General features: G+C 44.3%; 3 protein-coding genes across 5 annotated transcripts in view; all 3 read left to right on the top strand.

The window, feature by feature from the left end:
* Positions 1–225: 225 nt before the first annotated feature.
* On the top strand, positions 226–4,973 carry LOC118936375 (collagen alpha-3(VI) chain-like). Of its 2 annotated transcripts, XM_036974111.1 has the most exons (5): positions 226–773; positions 911–1,513; positions 1,739–2,323; positions 3,523–4,134; positions 4,299–4,973. In XM_036974111.1, the coding sequence occupies exons 1-5, from the start codon at positions 251–253 to the stop codon at positions 4,898–4,900; spliced, it is 2,925 nt and encodes a 974-aa protein (XP_036830006.1). In that variant the 5' UTR covers positions 226–250; the 3' UTR covers positions 4,901–4,973. The 2 variants fall into 2 exon arrangements, with proteins under 2 accessions (XP_036830006.1, XP_036830007.1); XM_036974112.1 differs by lacking the exons at positions 3,523–4,134; positions 4,299–4,973 and having other exon boundaries at positions 1,739–2,400.
* Positions 4,974–5,084: 111 nt separating this feature from the next.
* On the top strand, positions 5,085–10,241 carry LOC110519978 (collagen alpha-3(VI) chain). The gene is made up of 8 exons (XM_036964861.1): positions 5,085–5,666; positions 5,929–6,528; positions 6,665–7,261; positions 7,371–7,982; positions 8,245–8,844; positions 8,981–9,577; positions 9,687–10,188; positions 10,220–10,241. The coding sequence occupies exons 1-8, from the start codon at positions 5,198–5,200 to the stop codon at positions 10,239–10,241; spliced, it is 3,999 nt and encodes a 1,332-aa protein (XP_036820756.1). The 5' UTR covers positions 5,085–5,197.
* An 11-nt stretch (positions 10,242–10,252) lies between these two features.
* Positions 10,253–26,162, top strand: part of col6a3 (collagen, type VI, alpha 3) — a 37,900-nt gene continuing 21,990 nt past the window's right edge. The window contains exons 1-21 of one of the 2 annotated variants that reach the window (XM_036974104.1): positions 10,253–10,298; positions 10,561–11,160; positions 11,297–11,893; positions 12,003–12,614; positions 12,921–13,520; positions 13,657–14,253; positions 14,363–14,974; positions 15,282–15,881; positions 16,018–16,614; positions 16,724–17,335; positions 17,644–18,243; positions 18,380–18,976; positions 19,086–19,697; positions 20,006–20,605; positions 20,742–21,338; positions 21,448–22,059; positions 22,368–22,967; positions 23,104–23,700; positions 23,810–24,421; positions 24,730–25,329; positions 25,466–26,062. In XM_036974104.1, coding sequence (XP_036829999.1) covers positions 10,268–10,298; positions 10,561–11,160; positions 11,297–11,893; positions 12,003–12,614; positions 12,921–13,520; positions 13,657–14,253; positions 14,363–14,974; positions 15,282–15,881; positions 16,018–16,614; positions 16,724–17,335; positions 17,644–18,243; positions 18,380–18,976; positions 19,086–19,697; positions 20,006–20,605; positions 20,742–21,338; positions 21,448–22,059; positions 22,368–22,967; positions 23,104–23,700; positions 23,810–24,421; positions 24,730–25,329; positions 25,466–26,062 — 12,082 coding nt within the window. In that variant the 5' untranslated portion in view covers positions 10,253–10,267. The remainder of the gene's footprint in view (positions 10,299–10,560; positions 11,161–11,296; positions 11,894–12,002; positions 12,615–12,920; positions 13,521–13,656; positions 14,254–14,362; positions 14,975–15,281; positions 15,882–16,017; positions 16,615–16,723; positions 17,336–17,643; positions 18,244–18,379; positions 18,977–19,085; positions 19,698–20,005; positions 20,606–20,741; positions 21,339–21,447; positions 22,060–22,367; positions 22,968–23,103; positions 23,701–23,809; positions 24,422–24,729; positions 25,330–25,465; positions 26,063–26,162) is intronic. The other variant, XM_036974105.1, reaches the window with a different exon arrangement.

The following is a 26,162-nucleotide window of genomic DNA, read 5'->3' as shown; positions in this document are numbered from 1 at the left end:
GATACCTTCTTGCTGAAAATAGCTGGATGTCTTACCCAGTACATTCATGATACTATTTTAAGCATGCCTGAATGAAAAATGTAGCTATCACTTTCTAGTCACAAATATACATTTCCATTATCTTTCTTCATCATTTTACCTGCAAATTACATTTTATTCATATGAATCTCTAGATAAAACTGAATCCAAACAACGGGATGTTGTTTTTTTACTGGATGGCTCTGATGAAACTCTAAATGGATTTGAGGCTATGCGTGACTTTGTGCAAAGACTAGTGGAGAAACTCACTGTGGAGGAGAACAAAGATCGAGTCTCTGTTGTCCAGTACAGCAGAGAACCAGAGGCCCAATTCTATCTGAATACTTACACAACAAAGGAAGATGTTGTTGACACTGTAAGAGGCCTGAGGCACAAAGGAGGGAGACCCCTCAACACTGGGGCAGCTCTCCAGTATGTCAGGGACAATGTCTTTATTGCCTCCTCCGGAAGCAGACGCCAAGAGGGCATCCCTCAAATTCTGGTTCTATTGAGTGGGGGAAGGTCCAATGATGATGTTAGAAATGCAGTTACAAACTTGAAAGAAATTGGTGTCATGGCAATAGTGGTTGGAATGAGGAATGCCGATATACTTGAGCTTCAAACTATTTCATATGAACCTAGCTATGCTTTCTCTGCTACACATTACAACGATCTCCCAAACATTCAACAGCAAGTAGTATCTGCTGTTGAGAGAGTTGAAATGACCGCTACTAACTTGCCAACAACATTAATAGGTAAGACTGCAATCATCAGTTATGCTGTAGTTGGTCAATTCAGTTAGTATAATATTGATGTATTTAATTTAAAAGTTTATTGAATTCCCTAAATGTATATGCAAAATGTTATTAACCAATTTTGTAAATGCTTATAGATGCATCAAATGATACCAGGAGGGACATTGTATTTTTACTTGATGGTTCTGATGATTCCCGAAGAAGATTTACAGATATTCAAGACTTTATTCAGAGAGTTGTGGAAAAACTCAATGTAGATGGGAACAAAGATCATGTGTCTGTGGTTCAATACAGTGACACAGCAGAGGTCAATTTCAAGTTGGGTATGCATTCAAAAAAAGATTCTGTTCTTGATGCCGTAAGAGGTCTGAGGCACAAAGGAGGAAGTCCTCTAAATACTGGAACAGCTCTCCAGTACGTGAGGGGCAATGTTTTTACTGCCTCCAATGGAAGTAGAAGCCTGCAAGGTGTTCCACAGATACTGATACTGCTGAGTGGTGGAAGATCGAGAGATGATATCAGAACCCCTGTCACAAAGCTCAAAGAAATGGGAGTAATTTCAATTTGTATTGGCACAGGAGATGCCGACACCCTTGAACTACAAACGATATCTCATGAACCTAATTACGCCCTTTCTATTACTGATTTCGAAGACCTTCCCACAATTCAGGGAGAATTGTTGTCATTGTTAACAGAAGCATCCCATCAACTAGTGCCAACTGTCCCTACCATGCATTTTGGTAAGCTGTATCCATTTCTATTTTTCTGTAGTGGCATGTGTTCTCTGTGTTCTGGTAAAGGATCTTATCTATGTTATTACATGTCCTTTGAGGAAAATATAGATGTGTGTCTAAGGTGTTTCTCCTTAAAAGAATAAGGTTATGCTAGCAATGACCTTGCTTCTGTGCCCTCTCAGAAAAGTGGATTTCCTTTCTCTCTGCAACCATTCTTTATCTTCATTTCAGAATCTGACAAAAAGGATGTTGTATTTCTCATTGACGGATCTGACGACTCTAGAACTGGCTTTGCTGGGATTCGCCGCTTTGCAGAGAAAGTAGTGGAGAGTCTTAATGTGGAGGAAAATGGCGACCGGGTGGCCCTTGTTCAGTACAGTCGGGATGCCACACCCAATTTCTATCTGAATTCATACTCTTCTAAAAATGATGTGCTTAATTCAATAAGATCCATGAGGCACAAAGTTGGAAGACTCCTCAACACTGGCACAGCACTGCAGTTTGTGAGAGACACTGTCTTTACTGCTTCAGCTGGAGGCAGACGTGCAGAGGGTGTGCCTCAATATCTATTTGTTTTCAGTGGTGGGAGATCTAGTAATGACTTAAGGGGACCTGCGCAGTCATTGAGAGGGGATGGAGTAAGAACATTTAGCTTCGGAACAAGGAATGCTGATACATTGGAGTTACAAAGCATATCTTTTACACCAGCACACTCTTTTTCTGTTGCCAATTTTAACAAGCTTGACGGGATACACTCTTCTGTGGCTGCTGTAATGAGTGGTGTTAAGGAAACACCTGATATTTCAACTGTCATTGGTAAGATTATTAAGATACTCTACCGTTCAAGTTTGGGGTAAGTTAGAAATGTCCTTGTTTTTGAAAGAAAATACAATTTTTTTCCCCATTAAAATAACATATAATTGATCAGAAATACAGTGTAGACATTGTAAAGCCCATTATAAGCAACCATCACTCCTGCACATTGTGTTAGCTAATCCAAGTGCAAACTGGCTCTATCCAGAAGAGAAAGAGGAGTGGGAGGCCCTGGGGCACAACTGAGCAAGAGGACAATTAGAGTGTCTAGTTTGAGAAGCAGATGCCTCACAAGTCCTCAACTGGCAGCTTCATTTAATAGTACCCGTAAAACACCAGTCTCAAAGTCAACAGTGACGAGGCGACCCCGGGATGCTGGCCTTCTAGACACTCTAATGTACTTGTCCTCTTGCTCAGTTGTGCCCCAGGGCCTCCCACTCCTCTTTCTATTCTGGTTATAGCCAGTTTGTGCTGTTCTGTGAAGGGAGTAGTACACAGCATTGTACCAATTGGCAATTTCTCGCATGGAATAGCCTTCATTTCTCAGAACAAGAATAGACTGATGAGTATCAGAAGAAAGGTCTTTGTTTCTAGCCATTTTGAGCCTGTACTCAAACCCACAAATGCTGATGCTCCAGATACTCAACTAGTCTAAGGAAGGCCAGTTGTATTGCTTCTTTAATCAGCAGACCAATATTCAGCTGTGCTAACATAATTGCAAAATGGTTTACTAATGATCAATTAGCCTTGTTAATATGATCAACTTGGATTAGCTATCACAATGTGCCATTGGAACACAGGAGTAAAGGTTGCTGATAATGGGCCGCTGTACGCCTATGTAGATATTCCATTTAAAAAAATCTGCCGTTTCCTGCTACAATTGTCATTTAAAACATTAACAAAGTCTACACTGTATTTCTGATCAATTTGATGTTATTTTAATGGACAAAAATTGTGCTTTTCTTTCAAAAACAAGGATATTTATAATTGACCACAAACTTTTGAACAGTAGTGTATATTTCACTGTCACTTAAGGTTTTTTAAATCAAAGATTGTAATACATTTACAGTAGTTTACTGAGAATGTATTCTAAATCACAGTATTAGAGAGCAGCATTGACATACTATTGAATACAAAACTATTTGATTTCAGAACAGATGTGCAGTTTATGTGGACCTAATTATTATTTTTGCTCATTTTAGACAATTCAACTTTGTTGACATCAGATATCCAGTTGGTGGATGGGGTTGATGTTGTATTTTTACTTGATGGATCTGATAAGATGCGAGAAAGTGTCCAATCAATACGTGATTTTCTTGGACAATTTGTTGAACATCTCGAAATTGGGCCTGACAAAACACATGTTGCTGTGATCCAGTACAGTGACAAACCCACCACTAATTTCCTATTGAACACATACTCATCTAAGAGTGATATCATGGCAAAAGTACGCAATATCAATATTGAAGGAGGAAGGTCCCTCAACACTGGGAAAGCTCTTGATTTTGTTAAAAACAATATATTTACTGCCTCCTCTGGAAGCAGACTCCAAGAGGGCATTCCTCAGATCCTGATACTGCTAAGTGGGGAGAAATCTCAGGATGATGTTCTGGTTCCATCTGAGAGTCTGAAGGCAGATGGGATTGTGCTTTTGACTGTTGGGGTCAAAGACGCAGATGGAGCGGAGATGCAGAGCATTGCGTACAGTCCTAATCAGGCATATCTTCTCAGAGAGTTTTCTGACCTCTCTCTTGTTAGACAACAGTTACTCTCAGCAATTGTCTCTCACAAAGATGCAGCAAGACCAGGCTTAGGTAAGTGAAACAGAGTACAATATCAAGCAATTTCTTTGAAAACATTTATAAAATAAGTTGTTTTTCAATCATTTTCAAAATATAGTATGTAGCTTATACTGTAGCATGAAATGTATCTTATGTACTGTGCACAATTTGCTGATTTAGGTTAATTTTCATTCTAGTTCAAGGCACCAGTGTGAAAAGAGACATTGTTTTCCTCCTTGATGGATCTGATGATGTTAGGAGCAGATTCACAGAAATACGAGAGTTTGTTGCGAAAGTGGTGGAAAAGTTTGATGTGGACCAAGGAAAAGATCAAGTTGCTGTTGTGCAGTACAGCAACAGTGCAGCAGTGAACTTTAACCTGAATGCTTACAAGACAAGAGATGATGTGCTTACAGCAGTCAGAAATCTAAGACCAAAAGGCGGGAGGCCTCAATATACTGGCACAGCCCTCCAGTTTGTGAAGGACAATGTCTTTACTAATAATGCTGGAAGTAGACGTCACGAGGGTGCTCAACAGATCCTAGTGCTACTGACTGGTGGCAGATCTAGAGATTCTCCTCGAGGTCCTTCCAGGGCACTCAAGACTTTGGGGGTTGTAACATTTGCCATTGGATCAAGGATGACTGATTTGGTTGAAATGCAATCAATATCATCTCTTCCAAATTATTCTTATTCAGTCCCTGATTTTGCAAACCTTCAAAACATCCAGAAAAATTTGGAGACACATCTTGCTCAAGTGAGACCACAAGAGGAAACTAGAGTTGGTAAGAAATATTAAACTGTACTGGTGACTTACTGTAAATGTTGAATATCTTTATTTGATTTTTGAAAAGAACAACATCAATTATTTAAATTTGAAACAGTTCATATGTTTTTTATTGAATTGTTTTGTGTATTGCATTAATTTATGGTTTATTGTACAGTGGAAACAGTGGGAAATGACGGAAATAGGAGAGATATTGTGTTTCTTCTGGATGGATCAGATAACACCAGAAAAGAATTCCCAGCAATTCGTGATTTCCTCCACAAAATCATTGATAATCTCAACGTGGAAGAAAACAATGACAGAGTGGCTATGGTACAATTTAGTAACTTGGCAGTGGCACATTTTTATTTGAATTCATTTCTGAGAAAGGATGATATGTTGAAATCTGTGCGGGGGCTCTCACATAAAGGAGGAAGACCCCTTAATACTGGAGCAGCTCTGAAGTTTGTGAAAGAAAATGTCTTTACAAGCTCCTCTGGGAGTAGATACTTGGAGGGGGTGAAACAAATACTCATTCTGATAAGTAGTGGACGGTCAAGAGACAATGTGGAGGCACCAGCCTCTGCTCTCAAGGAACATGGGGTCTTAGTGTTTGGAATTGGAACAAGGAGCTCTGATAGCAGAGAATTACAGAATATTTCCTATGACCCCAGTTATGCTCTTTCCGTGTCTGAATTTACTGACCTCCCCAACGTCCAGCAGCAGCTTCTTTCTGCTATGAGCACTGTCATTGTACAGGTCACAACCATGACACCAACAGTAAAACCAACAATTCTAGGTAAGATAAATATGGTTTTGATCAGTTCCATTTTCACTCTTACATCAGGATTTGAGTATTTGATAGCTTTGACATTTTAGGTAGATGCCTCCCGAGGCCTTTCATGTTGGATTTATTTCGTACCTCTGTAGGAATGTTCTCTACGATAGCACTCAGTCCAATGCACACATTGACACATTCTTTGAATGGTTGTTTGAGATTAGGGAAAGGGATGACTGGCATTAATAAAACTCTTTTTTTTCTGAACATTCACATTCTCTAGTTGAGAGTCAGGCTCCCAAGAGGGATGTCGTGTTCTTGCTGGATGGATCTGATGGCACTAGGAGTGGATTCCCAGCAATGCGGGACTTTGTTCAAAGAGTAGTGGAGACACTCGGTGTGGATGAGAACAAAGATCGCGTGGCTGTGGTCCAGTACAGTAGAGATCCAGCCGCCCAATTCTATCTGAACACATACACAACAAAAGGAGAGATTCTCAACACTGTAAGAGGTCTGAGACACAAAGGTGGGAGACCTCTCAACACTGGAGCAGCTCTCCAGTATGTGAGAGACAATGTCTTGACTGCCTCCTCCGGAAGTCGACGCACTGAAGGTGTTCCACAGTTACTGATTCTGCTGAGTGGTGGAAGGTCCTTTGACAATGTTGACACTCCAGCTTCTGCTCTGAAGGAGCTTGGGGTCTTGATCTTTGGAATTGGAACAAGGAGCTCTGATAGCAGAGAATTGCAGAGGATATCACATGATCCCAGTTACGCTCTGTCTGTCTCTGACTTCACTGACCTTCCAAACATCCAGCAGCAACTTCTGTCCTCGGTGGAGTCAGTTGTTATTGACGTTACGCCAGAATCGACAACAGATTTAGGTATGTGTCATCACTGTTAATTGAGAGTCAGGAAGTGTGAGTAAAATGTCAGCTGAGTCTTAGAAACAACGGTATAATTTGACCACAAGCCCCACATTTCAACTGTCTGATTGACATAATCTATTTATTTTCTCAGTTCCTCATGACACCTCCAGAAAGGATGTGGTATTCCTTGTGGATGGTTCTGATGGCACAAGGAATGGATTCCCAGCAATGCGTGATTTTGTTCAGAGAGTAGTGGGGAAACTCAATGTGGGAGGAGACAAAGACCGCGTTTCTGTTGTCCAGTACGGTAGAGATCAAGAAGTTCATTTCTATCTGAACACATACACCACAAAGGAGGACATTCTTAACACTGTGAGAAGTCTGAGGCACAGAGGAGGTAGACCCCTTAACACTGGGGCAGCCCTCCAATACGTAAGGGACAACGTCCTTACTGCCTCCTCTGGAAGCAGAAGCCAAGAGGGCGTCCCTCAGATGCTGATACTGCTGAGTGGGGGAAGGTCCAGTGATAATGTTGACATACCAGCTTCTGCCCTGAAAGACAGTGGGGTCTTGATCTTTGGCATTGGAACCAGAAATTCCAGCAGAGAGGTTCAAGGGATTGCCACTGATCCTAGTTTTTCCCAGTCTGTTTCTGAATTCACTGACCTCCCCAGCGTCCAGGAGCAGTTTTTCTCCACACTCATAACTGTACAAGTTGAGGCCACACCCAAAACCCCAACAGTCACAGGTAAGAACGGATGCGTTATCTAGGACAACTAAAACAACACACATATTTCAGTCTCAGGTTCATGGAAGCAATGTTAACATAGTTTCTGTTTTGTTTCTGAAACTCTTAGTGGACCAAAGCATTGCCAGAAAGGATGTAGTGTTCCTGCTGGATGGTTCCGATGGCACTAGGAATGGCTTTCCAGCAATGCGTGACTTTGTTCAAAGAGTGGTAGAGAAACTCACTGTGGAGGAGAACAGAGATCGAGTCTCTGTGGTCCAGTATAGCAGAGAATCAGAGGCCCACTTCTATCTGAACACTTACACATCAAAGGAAGACGTTGTGAACACCGTAAGAGGCCTGAAGCACAAAGGAGGGAGACCCCTCAACACTGGGGCAGCTCTCCAGTATGTCAGGGACAATGTCTTTATTGCCTCCTCTGGAAGTAGGCGACTTGAAGGTGTTCCACAGATTCTGATACTGCTGAATGGTGGAAGGTCCTTTGACAATGTAGATACACCAGCGACTGATCTCAAGGAGCTTGGTGTCTTGGTGTTTGGAATTGGAACAAGGAGCTCTGATAGCAGAGAATTACAGAAAATATCCTACGACCCCAGTTATGCTCTTTCCGTGTCTGAATTTACTGACCTCCCCAACGTCCAGCAGCAGCTTCTTTCTGCTATGAGCACTGTCATTGTACAGGTCACAACCATGACACCAACAGTAAAACCAACAATTCTAGGTAAGATAAATATGGTTTTGATCAGTTCCATTTTCACTCTTACATCAGGATTTGAGTATTTGATAGCTTTGACATTTTAGGTAGATGCCTCCCGAGGCCTTTCATGTTGGATTTATTTCGTACCTCTGTAGGAATGTTCTCTACGATAGCACTCAGTCCAATGCACACATTGACACATTCTTTGAATGGTTGTTTGAGATTAGGGAAAGGGATGACTGGCATTAATAAAACTCTTTTTTTTCTGAACATTCACATTCTCTAGTTGAGAGTCAGGCTCCCAAGAGGGATGTCGTGTTCTTGCTGGATGGATCTGATGGCACTAGGAGTGGATTCCCAGCAATGCGGGACTTTGTTCAAAGAGTAGTGGAGACACTCGGTGTGGATGAGAACAAAGATCGCGTGGCTGTGGTCCAGTACAGTAGAGATCCAGCCGCCCAATTCTATCTGAACACATACACAACAAAAGGAGAGATTCTCAACACTGTAAGAGGTCTGAGACACAAAGGTGGGAGACCTCTCAACACTGGAGCAGCTCTCCAGTATGTGAGAGACAATGTCTTGACTGCCTCCTCCGGAAGTCGACGCACTGAAGGTGTTCCACAGTTACTGATTCTGCTGAGTGGTGGAAGGTCCTTTGACAATGTTGACACTCCAGCTTCTGCTCTGAAGGAGCTTGGGGTCTTGATCTTTGGAATTGGAACAAGGAGCTCTGATAGCAGAGAATTGCAGAGGATATCACATGATCCCAGTTACGCTCTGTCTGTCTCTGACTTCACTGACCTTCCAAACATCCAGCAGCAACTTCTGTCCTCGGTGGAGTCAGTTGTTATTGACGTTACGCCAGAATCGACAACAGATTTAGGTATGTGTCATCACTGTTAATTGAGAGTCAGGAAGTGTGAGTAAAATGTCAGCTGAGTCTTAGAAACAACGGTATAATTTGACCACAAGCCCCACATTTCAACTGTCTGATTGACATAATCTATTTATTTTCTCAGTTCCTCATGACACCTCCAGAAAGGATGTGGTATTCCTTGTGGATGGTTCTGATGGCACAAGGAATGGATTCCCAGCAATGCGTGATTTTGTTCAGAGAGTAGTGGGGAAACTCAATGTGGGAGGAGACAAAGACCGCGTTTCTGTTGTCCAGTACGGTAGAGATCAAGAAGTTCATTTCTATCTGAACACATACACCACAAAGGAGGACATTCTTAACACTGTGAGAAGTCTGAGGCACAGAGGAGGTAGACCCCTTAACACTGGGGCAGCCCTCCAATACGTAAGGGACAACGTCCTTACTGCCTCCTCTGGAAGCAGAAGCCAAGAGGGCGTCCCTCAGATGCTGATACTGCTGAGTGGGGGAAGGTCCAGTGATAATGTTGACATACCAGCTTCTGCCCTGAAAGACAGTGGGGTCTTGATCTTTGGCATTGGAACCAGAAATTCCAGCAGAGAGGTTCAAGGGATTGCCACTGATCCTAGTTTTTCCCAGTCTGTTTCTGAATTCACTGACCTCCCCAGCGTCCAGGAGCAGTTTTTCTCCACACTCATAACTGTACAAGTTGAGGCCACACCCAAAACCCCAACAGTCACAGGTAAGAACGGATGCGTTATCTAGGACAACTAAAACAACACACATATTTCAGTCTCAGGTTCATGGAAGCAATGTTAACATAGTTTCTGTTTTGTTTCTGAAACTCTTAGTGGACCAAAGCATTGCCAGAAAGGATGTAGTGTTCCTGCTGGATGGTTCCGATGGCACTAGGAATGGCTTTCCAGCAATGCGTGACTTTGTTCAAAGAGTGGTAGAGAAACTCACTGTGGAGGAGAACAGAGATCGAGTCTCTGTGGTCCAGTATAGCAGAGAATCAGAGGCCCACTTCTATCTGAACACTTACACATCAAAGGAAGACGTTGTGAACACCGTAAGAGGCCTGAAGCACAAAGGAGGGAGACCCCTCAACACTGGGGCAGCTCTCCAGTATGTCAGGGACAATGTCTTTATTGCCTCCTCTGGAAGTAGGCGACTTGAAGGTGTTCCACAGATTCTGATACTGCTGAATGGTGGAAGGTCCTTTGACAATGTAGATACACCAGCGACTGATCTCAAGGAGCTTGGTGTCTTGGTGTTTGGAATTGGAACAAGGAACTCTGATAGCAGAGAATTACAGAAAATATCCTACGACCCCAGTTATGCTCTTTCCGTGTCTGAATTTACTGACCTCCCCAACGTCCAGCAGCAGCTTCTTTCTGCTATGAGCACTGTCATTGTACAGGTCACAACCATGACACCAACAGTAAAACCAACAATTCTAGGTAAGATAAATATGGTTTTGATCAGTTCCATTTTCACTCTTACATCAGGATTTGAGTATTTGATAGCTTTGACATTTTAGGTAGATGCCTCCCGAGGCCTTTCATGTTGGATTTATTTCGTACCTCTGTAGGAATGTTCTCTACGATAGCACTCAGTCCAATGCACACATTGACACATTCTTTGAATGGTTGTTTGAGATTAGGGAAAGGGATGACTGGCATTAATAAAACTCTTTTTTTTCTGAACATTCACATTCTCTAGTTGAGAGTCAGGCTCCCAAGAGGGATGTCGTGTTCTTGCTGGATGGATCTGATGGCACTAGGAGTGGATTCCCAGCAATGCGGGACTTTGTTCAAAGAGTAGTGGAGACACTCGGTGTGGATGAGAACAAAGATCGCGTGGCTGTGGTCCAGTACAGTAGAGATCCAGCCGCCCAATTCTATCTGAACACATACACAACAAAAGGAGAGATTCTCAACACTGTAAGAGGTCTGAGACACAAAGGTGGGAGACCTCTCAACACTGGAGCAGCTCTCCAGTATGTGAGAGACAATGTCTTGACTGCCTCCTCCGGAAGTCGACGCACTGAAGGTGTTCCACAGTTACTGATTCTGCTGAGTGGTGGAAGGTCCTTTGACAATGTTGACACTCCAGCTTCTGCTCTGAAGGAGCTTGGGGTCTTGATCTTTGGAATTGGAACAAGGAGCTCTGATAGCAGAGAATTGCAGAGGATATCACATGATCCCAGTTACGCTCTGTCTGTCTCTGACTTCACTGACCTTCCAAACATCCAGCAGCAACTTCTGTCCTCGGTGGAGTCAGTTGTTATTGACGTTACGCCAGAATCGACAACAGATTTAGGTATGTGTCATCACTGTTAATTGAGAGTCAGGAAGTGTGAGTAAAATGTCAGCTGAGTCTTAGAAACAACGGTATAATTTGACCACAAGCCCCACATTTCAACTGTCTGATTGACATAATCTATTTATTTTCTCAGTTCCTCATGACACCTCCAGAAAGGATGTGGTATTCCTTGTGGATGGTTCTGATGGCACAAGGAATGGATTCCCAGCAATGCGTGATTTTGTTCAGAGAGTAGTGGGGAAACTCAATGTGGGAGGAGACAAAGACCGCGTTTCTGTTGTCCAGTACGGTAGAGATCAAGAAGTTCATTTCTATCTGAACACATACACCACAAAGGAGGACATTCTTAACACTGTGAGAAGTCTGAGGCACAGAGGAGGTAGACCCCTTAACACTGGGGCAGCCCTCCAATACGTAAGGGACAACGTCCTTACTGCCTCCTCTGGAAGCAGAAGCCAAGAGGGCGTCCCTCAGATGCTGATACTGCTGAGTGGGGGAAGGTCCAGTGATAATGTTGACATACCAGCTTCTGCCCTGAAAGACAGTGGGGTCTTGATCTTTGGCATTGGAACCAGAAATTCCAGCAGAGAGGTTCAAGGGATTGCCACTGATCCTAGTTTTTCCCAGTCTGTTTCTGAATTCACTGACCTCCCCAGCGTCCAGGAGCAGTTTTTCTCCACACTCATAACTGTACAAGTTGAGGCCACACCCAAAACCCCAACAGTCACAGGTAAGAACGGATGCGTTATCTAGGACAACTAAAACAACACACATATTTCAGTCTCAGGTTCATGGAAGCAATGTTAACATAGTTTCTGTTTTGTTTCTGAAACTCTTAGTGGACCAAAGCATTGCCAGAAAGGATGTAGTGTTCCTGCTGGATGGTTCCGATGGCACTAGGAATGGCTTTCCAGCAATGCGTGACTTTGTTCAAAGAGTGGTAGAGAAACTCACTGTGGAGGAGAACAGAGATCGAGTCTCTGTGGTCCAGTATAGCAGAGAATCAGAGGCCCACTTCTATCTGAACACTTACACATCAAAGGAAGACGTTGTGAACACCGTAAGAGGCCTGAAGCACAAAGGAGGGAGACCCCTCAACACTGGGGCAGCTCTCCAGTATGTCAGGGACAATGTCTTTATTGCCTCCTCTGGAAGTAGGCGACTTGAAGGTGTTCCACAGATTCTGATACTGCTGAATGGTGGAAGGTCCTTTGACAATGTAGATACACCAGCGACTGATCTCAAGGAGCTTGGTGTCTTGGTGTTTGGAATTGGAACAAGGAGCTCTGATAGCAGAGAATTACAGAAAATATCCTACGACCCCAGTTATGCTCTTTCCGTGTCTGAATTTACTGACCTCCCCAACGTCCAACAGCAGCTTCTTTCTGCTATGAGCACTGTCATTGTACAGGTCACAACCATGACACCAACAGTAAAACCAACAATTCTAGGTAAGATAAATATGGTTTTGATCAGTTCCATTTTCACTCTTACATCAGGATTTGAGTATTTGATAGCTTTGACATTTTAGGTAGATGCCTCCCGAGGCCTTTCATGTTGGATTTATTTCGTACCTCTGTAGGAATGTTCTCTATGATAGCACTCAGTCCAATGCACACATTGACACTTTCTTTGAATGGTTGTTTGAGATTAGGGAAAGGGATGACTGTCATGTGAAGGAAGCAGCTTTGTCCTGTTTTTCCCTTACCTATGCATAATTTAATAAAACTCTTTTTGTGAACATTCACATTCTCTAGTTGAGAGTCAGGCTCCCAAGAGGGATGTCGTGTTCTTGCTGGATGGATCTGATGGCACTAGGAGTGGATTCCCAGCAATGCGGGACTTTGTTCAAAGAGTAGTGGAGACACTCGGTGTGGATGAGAACAAAGATCGCGTGGCTGTGGTCCAGTACAGTAGAGATCCAGCCGCCCAATTCTATCTGAACACATACACAACAAAAGGAGAGATTCTCAACACTGTAAGAGGTCTGAGACACAAAGGTGGGAGACCTCTCAACACTGGAGCAGCTCTCCAGTATGTGAGAGACAATGTCTTGACTGCCTCCTCCGGAAGTCGACGCACTGAAGGTGTTCCACAGTTACTGATTCTGCTGAGTGGTGGAAGGTCCTTTGACAATGTTGACACTCCAGCTTCTGCTCTGAAGGAGCTTGGGGTCTTGATCTTTGGAATTGGAACAAGGAGCTCTGATAGCAGAGAATTGCAGAGGATATCACATGATCCCAGTTACGCTCTGTCTGTCTCTGACTTCACTGACCTTCCAAACATCCAGCAGCAACTTCTGTCCTCGGTGGATTCAGTTGTTATTGACGTTACGCCAGAATCGACAACAGATTTAGGTATGTGTCATCACTGTTAATTGAGTGTCAGGAAGTGTTAGTAAAATGTCAGCTGAGTCTTAGAAACAACGGTATAATTTGACCACAAGCCCCACATTTCAACTGTCTGATTGACATAATCTATTTATTTTCTCAGTTCCTCATGACACCTCCAGAAAGGATGTGGTATTCCTTGTGGATGGTTCTGATGGCACAAGGAATGGATTCCCAGCAATGCGTGATTTTGTTCAGAGAGTAGTGGGGAAACTCAATGTGGGAGGAGACAAAGACCGCGTTTCTGTTGTCCAGTATGGTAGAGATCAAGAAGTTCATTTCTATCTGAACACATACACCACAAAGGAGGACATTCTTAACACTGTGAGAAGTCTGAGGCACAGAGGAGGTAGACCCCTTAACACTGGGGCAGCCCTCCAATACGTAAGGGACAACGTCCTTACTGCCTCCTCTGGAAGCAGAAGCCAAGAGGGCGTCCCTCAGATGCTGATACTGCTGAGTGGGGGAAGGTCCAGTGATAATGTTGACATACCAGCTTCTGCCCTGAAAGACAGTGGGGTCTTGATCTTTGGCATTGGAACCAGAAATTCCAGCAGAGAGGTTCAAGGGATTGCCACTGATCCTAGTTTTTCCCAGTCTGTTTCTGAATTCACTGACCTCCCCAGCGTCCAGGAGCAGTTTTTCTCCACACTCATAACTGTACAAGTTGAGGCCACACCCAAAACCCCAACAGTCATAGGTAAGAACGGATGCGTTATCTAGGACAACTAAAACAACACACATATTTCAGTCTCAGGTTCATTGAAGCAATGTTAACATATTTTCTGTTTTGTTTCTGAAACTCTTAGTGGACCAAAGCATTGCCAGAAAGGATGTAGTGTTCCTGCTGGATGGTTCCGATGGCACTAGGAATGGCTTTCCAGCAATGCGTGACTTTGTTCAAAGAGTGGTAGAGAAACTCACTGTGGAGGAGAACAGAGATCGAGTCTCTGTGGTCCAGTATAGCAGAGAATCAGAGGCCCACTTCTATCTGAACACTTACACAACAAAGGAAGATGTTGTGAACACCGTAAGAGGCCTGAAGCACAAAGGAGGGAGACCCCTCAACACTGGGGCAGCTCTCCAGTATGTCAGGGACAATGTCTTTATTGCCTCCTCTGGAAGTAGGCGACTTGAAGGTGTTCCACAGATTCTGATACTGCTGAATGGTGGAAGGTCCTTTGACAATGTAGATACACCAGCGACTGATCTCAAGGAGCTTGGTGTCTTGGTGTTTGGAATTGGAACAAGGAGCTCTGATAGCAGAGAATTACAGAAAATATCCTACGACCCCAGTTATGCTCTTTCCGTGTCTGAATTTACTGACCTCCCCAACGTCCAACAGCAGCTTCTTTCTGCTATGAGCACTGTCATTGTACAGGTCACAACCATGACACCAACAGTAAAACCAACAATTCTAGGTAAGATAAATATGGTTTTGATCAGTTCCATTTTCACTCTTACATCAGGATTTGAGTATTTGATAGCTTTGACATTTTAGGTAGATGCCTCCCGAGGCCTTTCATGTTGGATTTATTTCGTACCTCTGTAGGAATGTTCTCTATGATAGCACTCAGTCCAATGCACACATTGAAACTTTCTTTGAATGGTTGTTTGAGATTAGGGAAAGGGATGACTGTCATGTGAAGGAAGCAGCTTTGTCCTGTTTTTCCCTTACCTATGCATCATTTAATAGAACTATTTTTTCTGAACATTCACATTCTCTAGTTGAGAGTCAGGCTCCCAGGAGGGATGTCGTGTTCTTGCTGGATGGATCTGATGGCACTAGGAGTGGATTCCCAGCAATGCGGGACTTTGTTCAAAGAGTAGTGGAGACACTCGGTGTGGATGAGAACAAAGATCGCGTGGCTGTGGTCCAGTACAGTAGAGATCCAGCCGCCCAATTCTATCTGAACACATACACAACAAAAGGAGAGATTCTCAACACTGTACGAGGTCTGAGACACAAAGGTGGGAGACCTCTCAACACTGGAGCAGCTCTCCAGTACGTGAGAGACAAGGTCTTGACTGCCTCCTCCGGAAGTCGACGCACTGAAGGTGTTCCACAGTTACTGATTCTGCTGAGTGGTGGAAGGTCCTTTGACAATGTTGACACTCCAGCTTCTGCTCTGAAGGAGCTTGGGGTCTTGATCTTTGGAATTGGAACAAGGAGCTCTGATAGCAGAGAATTGCAGAGGATATCACATGATCCCAGTTACGCTCTGTCTGTCTCTGACTTCACTGACCTTCCAAACATCCAGCAGCAACTTCTGTCCTCGGTGGAGTCAGTTGTTATTGACGTTACGCCAGAATCGACAACAGATTTAGGTATGTGTCATCACTGTTAATTGAGAGTCAGGAAGTGTTAGTAAAATGTCAGCTGAGTCTTAGAAACAACGGTATAATTTGACCACAAGCCCCACATTTCAACTGTCTGATTGACATAATCTATTTATTTTCTCAGTTCCTCATGACACCTCCAGAAAGGATGTGGTATTCCTTGTGGATGGTTCTGATGGCACAAGGAATGGATTCCCAGCAATGCGTGATTTTGTTCAGAGAGTAGTGGGGAAACTCAATGTGGGAGGAGACAAAGACCGTGTTTCTGTTGTCCAGTACGGTAGAGATCAAGAAGTTCATTTCTATCTGAACACATACACTACAAAGGAGGACATTCTTAACACTGTGAGAAGTCTGAGGCACAGAGGAGGTAGACCCCTTAACACTGGGGCAGCCCTCCAATACGTAAGGGACAACGTCCTTACTGCCTCCTCTGGAAGCAGAAGCCAAGAGGGCGTCCCTCAGATGCTGATACTGCTGAGTGGGGGAAGGTCCAGTGATAATGTTGACATACCAGCTTCTGCCCTGAAAGACAGTGGGGTCTTGATCTTTGGCATTGGAACCAGAAATTCCAGCAGAGAGGTTCAAGGGATTGCCACTGATCCTAGTTTTTCCCAGTCTGTTTCTGAATTCACTGACCTCCCCAGCGTCCAGGAGAAGTTTTTCTCCACACTCATAACTGTACAAGTTGAGGCCACACCCAAAACCCCAACAGTCATAGGTAAGAACGGATGCGTTATCTAGGACAACTAAAACAACACACATATTTCAGTCTCAGGTTCATGGAAGCAATGTTAACATAGTTTCTGTTTTGTTTCTGAAACTCTTAGTGGACCAAAGCATTGCCAGAAAGGATGTAGTATTCCTGCTGGATGGTTCTGATGGTACTAGGAATGGCTTTCCAGCAATGCGTGACTTTGTTCAAAGAGTGGTAGAGAAACTCACTGTGGAGGAGAACAGAGATCGAGTCTCTGTGGTCCAGTATAGCATAGAATCAGAGGCCCACTTCTATCTGAACACTTACACAACAAAGGAAGACGTTGTGAACACCGTAAGAGGCCTGAGGCACAAAGGAGGGAGACCCCTCAACACTGGGGCTGCTCTCCAGTATGTCAGGGACAATGTCTTTACTGCCTCCTCCGGAAGTAGGCGCCTTGAAGGTGTTCCACAGATTCTGATACTGCTGAATGGTGGAAGGTCCTTTGACAATGTAGATACACCAGCGTCTGATCTCAAGGAGCTTGGTGTCTTGGTGTTTGGAATTGGAACAAGGAGCTCTGATAGCAGAGAATTACAGAAAATATCCTATGACCCCAGTTATGCTCTTTCCGTGTCTGAATTTACTGACCTCCCCAACGTCCAACAGCAGCTTCTTTCTGCTATGAGCACTGTCATTGTACAGGTCACAACCATGACACCAACAGTAAAACCAACAATTCTAGGTAAGATACATATGGTTTTGATCAGTTCCATTTTCACTCTTACATCAGGATTTGAGTATTTGATAGCTTTGACATTTTAGGTAGATGCCTCCCGAGGCCTTTCATGTTGGATTTATTTCGTACCTCTGTAGGAATGTTCTCTATGATAGCACTCAGTCCAATGCACACATTGAAACTTTCTTTGAATGGTTGTTTGAGATTAGGGAAAGGGATGACTGTCATGTGAAGGAAGCAACTTTGTTCTGTTTTTCCCTTACCTATGCATCATTTAATAAAACCATTTTTTTCTGAACATTCACATTCTCTAGTTGAGAGTCAGGCTCCCAGGAGGGATGTCGTGTTCTTGCTGGATGGATCTGATGGCACTAGGAGTGGATTCCCAGCAATGCGGGACTTTGTTCAAAGAGTAGTGGAGACACTCGGTGTGGATGAGAACAAAGATCGCGTGGCTGTGGTCCAGTACAGTAGAGATCCAGCCGCCCAATTCTATCTGAACACATACACAACAAAAGGAGAGATTCTCAACACTGTAAGAGGTCTGAGACACAAAGGTGGGAGACCTCTCAACACTGGAGCAGCTCTCCAGTACGTGAGAGACAATGTCTTGACTGCCTCCTCCGGAAGTCGACGCACTGAAGGTGTTCCACAGTTACTGATTCTGCTGAGTGGTGGAAGGTCCTTTGACAATGTTGACACTCCAGCTTCTGCTCTGAAGGAGCTTGGGGTCTTGATCTTTGGAATTGGAACAAGGAGCTCTGATAGCAGAGAATTGCAGAGGATATCACATGATCCCAGTTACGCTCTGTCTGTCTCTGACTTCACTGACCTTCCAAACATCCAGCAGCAACTTCTGTCCTCGGTGGAGTCAGTTGTTATTGACGTTACGCCAGAATCGACAACAGATTTAGGTATGTGTCATCACTGTTAATTGAGAGTCAGGAAGTGTGAGTAAAATGTCAGCTGAGTCTTAGAAACAACGGTATAATTTGACCACAAGCCCCACATTTCAACTGTCTGATTGACATAATCTATTTATTTTCTCAGTTCCTCATGACACCTCCAGAAAGGATGTGGTATTCCTTGTGGATGGTTCTGATGGCACAAGGAATGGATTCCCAGCAATGCGTGATTTTGTTCAGAGAGTAGTGGGGAAACTCAATGTGGGAGGAGACAAAGACCGCGTTTCTGTTGTCCAGTACGGTAGAGATCAAGAAGTTCATTTCTATCTGAACACATACACCACAAAGGAGGACATTCTTAACACTGTGAGAAGTCTGAGGCACAGAGGAGGTAGACCCCTTAACACTGGGGCAGCCCTCCAATACGTAAGGGACAACGTCCTTACTGCCTCCTCTGGAAGCAGAAGCCAAGAGGGCGTCCCTCAGATGCTGATACTGCTGAGTGGGGGAAGGTCCAGTGATAATGTTGACATACCAGCTTCTGCCCTGAAAGACAGTGGGGTCTTGATCTTTGGCATTGGAACCAGAAATTCCAGCAGAGAGGTTCAAGGGATTGCCACTGATCCTAGTTTTTCCCAGTCTGTTTCTGAATTCACTGACCTCCCCAGCGTCCAGGAGCAGTTTTTCTCCACACTCATAACTGTACAAGTTGAGGCCACACCCAAAACCCCAACAGTCACAGGTAAGAACGGATGCGTTATCTAGGACAACTAAAACAACACACATATTTCAGTCTCAGGTTCATGGAAGCAATGTTAACATAGTTTCTGTTTTGTTTCTGAAACTCTTAGTGGACCAAAGCATTGCCAGAAAGGATGTAGTATTCCTGCTGGATGGTTCTGATGGCACTAGGAATGGCTTTCCAGCAATGCGTGACTTTGTTCAAAGAGTGGTAGAGAAACTCACTGTGGAGGAGAACAGAGATCGAGTCTCTGTGGTCCAGTATAGCAGAGAATCAGAGGCCCACTTCTATCTGAACACTTACACAACAAAGGAAGACGTTGTGAACACCGTAAGAGGCCTGAGGCACAAAGGAGGGAGACCCCTCAACACTGGGGCAGCTCTCCAGTATGTCAGGGACAATGTCTTTACTGCCTCCTCCGGAAGTAGGCGCCTTGAAGGTGTTCCACAGATTCTGATACTGCTGAATGGTGGAAGGTCCTTTGACAATGTAGATACACCAGCGTCTGATCTCAAGGAGCTTGGTGTCTTGGTGTTTGGAATTGGAACAAGGAGCTCTGATAGCAGAGAATTACAGAAAATATCCTATGACCCCAGTTATGCTCTTTCCGTGTCTGAATTTACTGACCTCCCCAACGTCCAACAGCAGCTTCTTTCTGCTATGAGCACTGTCATTGTACAGGTCACAACCATGACACCAACAGTAAAACCAACAATTCTAGGTAAGATAAATATGGTTTTGATCAGTTCCATTTTCACTCTTACATCAGGATTTGAGTATTTGATAGCTTTGACATTTTAGGTAGATGCCTCCCGAGGCCTTTCATGTTGGATTTATTTCGTACCTCTGTAGGAATGTTCTCTATGATAGCACTCAGTCCAATGCACACATTGACACTTTCTTTGAATGGTTGTTTGAGATTAGGGAAAGGGATGACTGTCATGTGAAGGAAGCAACTTTGTTCTGTTTTTCCCTTACCTATGCATCATTTAATAAAACATTTTTTTTCTGAACATTCACATTCTCTAGTTGAGAGTCAGGCTCCCAGGAGGGATGTTGTGTTCTTGCTGGATGGATCTGATGGCACTAGGAGTGGATTCCCAGCAATGCGGGACTTTGTTCAAAGAGTAGTGGAGACACTCGGTGTGGATGAGAACAAAGATCGCGTGGCTGTGGTCCAGTACAGTGGAGATCCAGTCGCCCAATTCTATCTGAACACATACACAACAAAAGGAGAGATTCTCAACACTGTACAAGGTCTGAGACACAAAGGTGGGAGACCTCTCAACACTGGAGCAGCTCTCCAGTACGTGAGAGACAATGTCTTGACTGCCTCCTCCGGAAGTCGACGCACTGAAGGTGTTCCACAGTTACTGATTCTGCTGAGTGGTGGAAGGTCCTTTGACAATGTTGACACTCCAGCTTCTGCTCTGAAGGAGCTTGGGGTCTTGATCTTTGGAATTGGAACAAGGAGCTCTGATAGCAGAGAATTGCAGAGGATATCACATGATCCCAGTTACGCTCTGTCTGTCTCTGACTTCACTGACCTTCCAAACATCCAGCAGCAACTTCTGTCCTCGGTGGAGTCAGTTGTTATTGACGTTACGCCAGAATCGACAACAGATTTAGGTATGTGTCATCACTGTTAATTGAGAGTCAGGAAGTGTGAGTAAAATGTCAGCTGAGTCTTAGAAACAACGGTATAATTTGACCACAAGCCCCACATTTCAACTGTCTGATTGACATAATCTATTTATTTTCCCAGTTCCTCATGACACCTCCAGAAAGGATGTGGTATTCCTTGTGGATGGTTCTGATGGCACAAGGAATGGATTCCCAGCAATGCGTGATTTTGTTCAGAGAGTAGTGGGGAAACTCAATGTGGGAGGAGACAAAGACCGCGTTTCTGTTGTCCAGTACGGTAGAGATCAAGAAGTTCATTTCTATCTGAACACATACACCACAAAGGAGGACATTCTTAACACTGTGAGAAGTCTGAGGCACAGAGGAGGTAGACCCCTTAACACTGGGGCAGCCCTCCAATACGTAAGGGACAACGTCCTTACTGCCTCCTCTGGAAGCAGAAGCCAAGAGGGCGTCCCTCAGATGCTGATACTGCTGAGTGGGGGAAGGTCCAGTGATAATGTTGACATACCAGCTTCTGCCCTGAAAGACAGTGGGGTCTTGATCTTTGGCATTGGAACCAGAAATTCCAGCAGAGAGGTTCAAGGGATTGCCACTGATCCTAGTTTTTCCCAGTCTGTTTCTGAATTCACTGACCTCCCCAGCGTCCAGGAGCAGTTTTTCTCCACACTCATAACTGTACAAGTTGAGGCCACACCCAAAACCCCAACAGTCACAGGTAAGAACGGATGCGTTATCTAGGACAACTAAAACAACACACATATTTCAGTCTCAGGTTCATGGAAGCAATGTTAACATAGTTTCTGTTTTGTTTCTGAAACTCTTAGTGGACCAAAGCATTGCCAGAAAGGATGTAGTATTCCTGCTGGATGGTTCTGATGGCACTAGGAATGGCTTTCCAGCAATGCGTGACTTTGTTCAAAGAGTGGTAGAGAAACTCACTGTGGAGGAGAACAGAGATCGAGTCTCTGTGGTCCAGTATAGCAGAGAATCAGAGGCCCACTTCTATCTGAACACTTACACAACAAAGGAAGACGTTGTGAACACCGTAAGAGGCCTGAGGCACAAAGGAGGGAGACCCCTCAACACTGGGGCAGCTCTCCAGTATGTCAGGGACAATGTCTTTACTGCCTCCTCCGGAAGTAGGCGCCTTGAAGGTGTTCCACAGATTCTGATACTGCTGAATGGTGGAAGGTCCTTTGACAATGTAGATACACCAGCGTCTGATCTCAAGGAGCTTGGTGTCTTGGTGTTTGGAATTGGAACAAGGAGCTCTGATAGCAGAGAATTACAGAAAATATCCTATGACCCCAGTTATGCTCTTTCCGTGTCTGAATTTACTGACCTCCCCAACGTCCAACAGCAGCTTCTTTCTGCTATGAGCACTGTCATTGTACAGGTCACAACCATGACACCAACAGTAAAACCAACAATTCTAGGTAAGATAAATATGGTTTTGATCAGTTCCATTTTCACTCTTACATCAGGATTTGAGTATTTGATAGCTTTGACATTTTAGGTAGATGCCTCCCGAGGCCTTTCATGTTGGATTTATTTCGTACCTCTGTAGGAATGTTCTCTATGATAGCACTCAGTCCAATGCACACATTGACACTTTCTTTGAATGGTTGTTTGAGATTAGGGAAAGGGATGACTGTCATGTGAAGGAAGCAACTTTGTTCTGTTTTTCCCTTACCTATGCATCATTTAATAAAACTTTTTTTTTCTGAACATTCACATTCTCTAGTTGAGAGTCAGGCTCCCAGGAGGGATGTTGTGTTCTTGCTGGATGGATCTGATGGCACTAGGAGTGGATTCCCAGCAATGCGGGACTTTGTTCAAAGAGTAGTGGAGACACTCGGTGTGGATGAGAACAAAGATCGCGTGGCTGTGGTCCAGTACAGTAGAGATCCAGCCGCCCAATTCTATCTGAACACATACACAACAAAAGGAGAGATTCTCAACACTGTACGAGGTCTGAGACACAAAGGTGGGAGACCTCTCAACACTGGAGCAGCTCTCCAGTACGTGAGAGACAATGTCTTGACTGCCTCCTCCGGAAGTCGACGCACTGAAGGTGTTCCACAGTTACTGATTCTGCTGAGTGGTGGAAGGTCCTTTGACAATGTTGACACTCCAGCTTCTGCTCTGAAGGAGCTTGGGGTCTTGATCTTTGGAATTGGAACAAGGAGCTCTGATAGCAGAGAATTGCAGAGGATATCACATGATCCCAGTTACGCTCTGTCTGTCTCTGACTTCACTGACCTTCCAAACATCCAGCAGCAACTTCTGTCCTCGGTGGAGTCAGTTGTTATTGACGTTACGCCAGAATCGACAACAGATTTAGGTATGTGTCATCACTGTTAATTGAGAGTCAGGAAGTGTTAGTAAAATGTCAGCTGAGTCTTAGAAACAACGGTATAATTTGACCACAAGCCCCACATTTCAACTGTCTGATTGACATAATCTATTTATTTTCTCAGTTCCTCATGACACCTCCAGAAAGGATGTGGTATTCCTTGTGGATGGTTCTGATGGCACAAGGAATGGATTCCCAGCAATGCGTGATTTTGTTCAGAGAGTAGTGGGGAAACTCAATGTGGGAGGAGACAAAGACCGCGTTTCTGTTGTCCAGTACGGTAGAGATCAAGAAGTTCATTTCTATCTGAACACATACACCACAAAGGAGGACATTCTTAACACTGTGAGAAGTCTGAGGCACAGAGGAGGTAGACCCCTTAACACTGGGGCAGCCCTCCAATACGTAAGGGACAACGTCCTTACTGCCTCCTCTGGAAGCAGAAGCCAAGAGGGCGTCCCTCAGATGCTGATACTGCTGAGTGGGGGAAGGTCCAGTGATAATGTTGACATACCAGCTTCTGCCCTGAAAGACAGTGGGGTCTTGATCTTTGGCATTGGAACCAGAAATTCCAGCAGAGAGGTTCAAGGGATTGCCACTGATCCTAGTTTTTCCCAGTCTGTTTCTGAATTCACTGACCTCCCCAGCGTCCAGGAGCAGTTTTTCTCCACACTCATAACTGTACAAGTTGAGGCCACACCCAAAACCCCAACAGTCACAGGTAAGAACGGATGCGTTATCTAGGACAACTAAAACAACACACATATTTCAGTCTCAGGTTCATGGAAGCAATGTTAACATAGTTTCTGTTTTGTTTCTGAAACTCTTAGTGGACCAAAGCATTGCCAGAAAGGATGTAGTATTCCTGCTGGATGGTTCTGATGGCACTAGGAATGGCTTTCCAGCAATGCGTGACTTTGTTCAAAGAGTGGTAGAGAAACTCACTGTGGAGGAGAACAGAGATCGAGTCTCTGTGGTCCAGTATAGCAGAGAATCAGAGGCCCACTTCTATCTGAACACTTACACAACAAAGGAAGACGTTGTGAACACCGTAAGAGGCCTGAGGCACAAAGGAGGGAGACCCCTCAACACTGGGGCAGCTCTCCAGTATGTCAGGGACAATGTCTTTACTGCCTCCTCCGGAAGTAGGCGCCTTGAAGGTGTTCCACAGATTCTGATACTGCTGAATGGTGGAAGGTCCTTTGACAATGTAGATACACCAGCGTCTGATCTCAAGGAGCTTGGTGTCTTGGTGTTTGGAATTGGAACAAGGAGCTCTGATAGCAGAGAATTACAGAAAATATCCTATGACCCCAGTTATGCTCTTTCCGTGTCTGAATTTACTGACCTCCCCAACGTCCAACAGCAGCTTCTTTCTGCTATGAGCACTGTCATTGTACAGGTCACAACCATGACACCAACAGTAAAACCAACAATTCTAGGTAAGATAAATATGGTTTTGATCAGTTCCATTTTCACTCTTACATCAGGATTTGAGTATTTGATAGCTTTGACATTTTAGGTAGATGCCTCCCGAGGCCTTTCATGTTGGATTTATTTCGTACCTCTGTAGGAATGTTCTCTATGATAGCACTCAGTCCAATGCACACATTGACACTTTCTTTGAATGGTTGTTTGAGATTAGGGAAAGGGATGACTGTCATGTGAAGGAAGCAACTTTGTTCTGTTTTTCCCTTACCTATGCATCATTTAATAAAAAAAATTTTTTCTGAACATTCACATTCTCTAGTTGAGAGTCAGGCTCCCAGGAGGGATGTTGTGTTCTTGCTGGATGGATCTGATGGCACTAGGAGTGGATTCCCAGCAATGCGGGACTTTGTTCAAAGAGTAGTGGAGACACTCGGTGTGGATGAGAACAAAGATCGCGTGGCTGTGGTCCAGTACAGTAGAGATCCAGCCGCCCAATTCTATCTGAACACATACACAACAAAAGGAGAGATTCTCAACACTGTACGAGGTCTGAGACACAAAGGTGGGAGACCTCTCAACACTGGAGCAGCTCTCCAGTACGTGAGAGACAATGTCTTGACTGCCTCCTCCGGAAGTCGACGCACTGAAGGTGTTCCACAGTTACTGATTCTGCTGAGTGGTGGAAGGTCCTTTGACAATGTTGACACTCCAGCTTCTGCTCTGAAGGAGCTTGGGGTCTTGATCTTTGGAATTGGAACAAGGAGCTCTGATAGCAGAGAATTGCAGAGGATATCACATGATCCCAGTTACGCTCTGTCTGTCTCTGACTTCACTGACCTTCCAAACATCCAGCAGCAACTTCTGTCCTCGGTGGAGTCAGTTGTTATTGACGTTACGCCAGAATCGACAACAGATTTAGGTATGTGTCATCGCTGTTAATTGAGAGTCAGGAAGTGTGAGTAAAATGTCAGCTGAGTCTTAGAAACAACGGTATAATTTGACCACAAGCCCCACATTTCAACTGTCTGATTGACATAATCTATTTATTTTCTCAGTTCCTCATGACACCTCCAGAAAGGATGTGGTATTCCTTGTGGATGGTTCTGATGGCACAAGGAATGGATTCCCAGCAATGCGTGATTTTGTTCAGAGAGTAGTGGGGAAACTCAATGTGGGAGGAGACAAAGACCGCGTTTCTGTTGTCCAGTACGGTAGAGATCAAGAAGTTCATTTCTATCTGAACACATACACCACAAAGGAGGACATTCTTAACACTGTGAGAAGTCTGAGGCACAGAGGAGGTAGACCCCTTAACACTGGGGCAGCCCTCCAATACGTAAGGGACAACGTCCTTACTGCCTCCTCTGGAAGCAGAAGCCAAGAGGGCGTCCCTCAGATGCTGATACTGCTGAGTGGGGGAAGGTCCAGTGATAATGTTGACATACCAGCTTCTGCCCTGAAAGACAGTGGGGTCTTGATCTTTGGCATTGGAACCAGAAATTCCAGCAGAGAGGTTCAAGGGATTGCCACTGATCCTAGTTTTTCCCAGTCTGTTTCTGAATTCACTGACCTCCCCAGCGTCCAGGAGCAGTTTTTCTCCACACTCATAACTGTACAAGTTGAGGCCACACCCAAAACCCCAACAGTCACAGGTAAGAACGGATGCGTTATCTAGGACAACTAAAACAACACACATATTTCAGTCTCAGGTTCATGGAAGCAATGTTAACATAGTTTCTGTTTTGTTTCTGA

Source organism: Oncorhynchus mykiss, chromosome 3 (genome assembly GCF_013265735.2).
Source record: "Oncorhynchus mykiss isolate Arlee chromosome 3, USDA_OmykA_1.1, whole genome shotgun sequence".
Lineage (NCBI taxonomy): Eukaryota > Metazoa > Chordata > Actinopteri > Salmoniformes > Salmonidae > Oncorhynchus > Oncorhynchus mykiss.
The sequence above is the reverse complement of the archived record's forward strand: the minus strand, read 5'-3'. Positions and strand labels throughout refer to the sequence as shown.

What these genes read in the sequence shown, in the direction of transcription:
- LOC110519978 (XM_036964861.1), top strand. Translation starts at nt 5,198, where the DNA reads ATGGTACAATTTAGTAACTTGGCAGTGGCACATTTTTATTTGAATTCA. An exon ending in AGTAAAACCAACAATTCTAG is followed by an intron (nt 7,983 to 8,244) that starts GTAAGATAAATA and finishes CACATTCTCTAG; the next exon opens with TTGAGAGTCAGGCTCCCAAG. An exon ending in CCCAGTTATGCTCTTTCCGT is followed by an intron (nt 10,189 to 10,219) that starts GTCTGAATTTAC and finishes CCCAACGTCCAG; the next exon opens with CAGCAGCTTCTTTCTGCTAT.
- LOC118936375 (XM_036974111.1), top strand. Translation starts at nt 251, where the DNA reads ATGCGTGACTTTGTGCAAAGACTAGTGGAGAAACTCACTGTGGAGGAG. An exon ending in CTTGCCAACAACATTAATAG is followed by an intron (nt 774 to 910) that starts GTAAGACTGCAA and finishes AAATGCTTATAG; the next exon opens with ATGCATCAAATGATACCAGG. An exon ending in TGATATTTCAACTGTCATTG is followed by an intron (nt 2,324 to 3,522) that starts GTAAGATTATTA and finishes TGCTCATTTTAG; the next exon opens with ACAATTCAACTTTGTTGACA.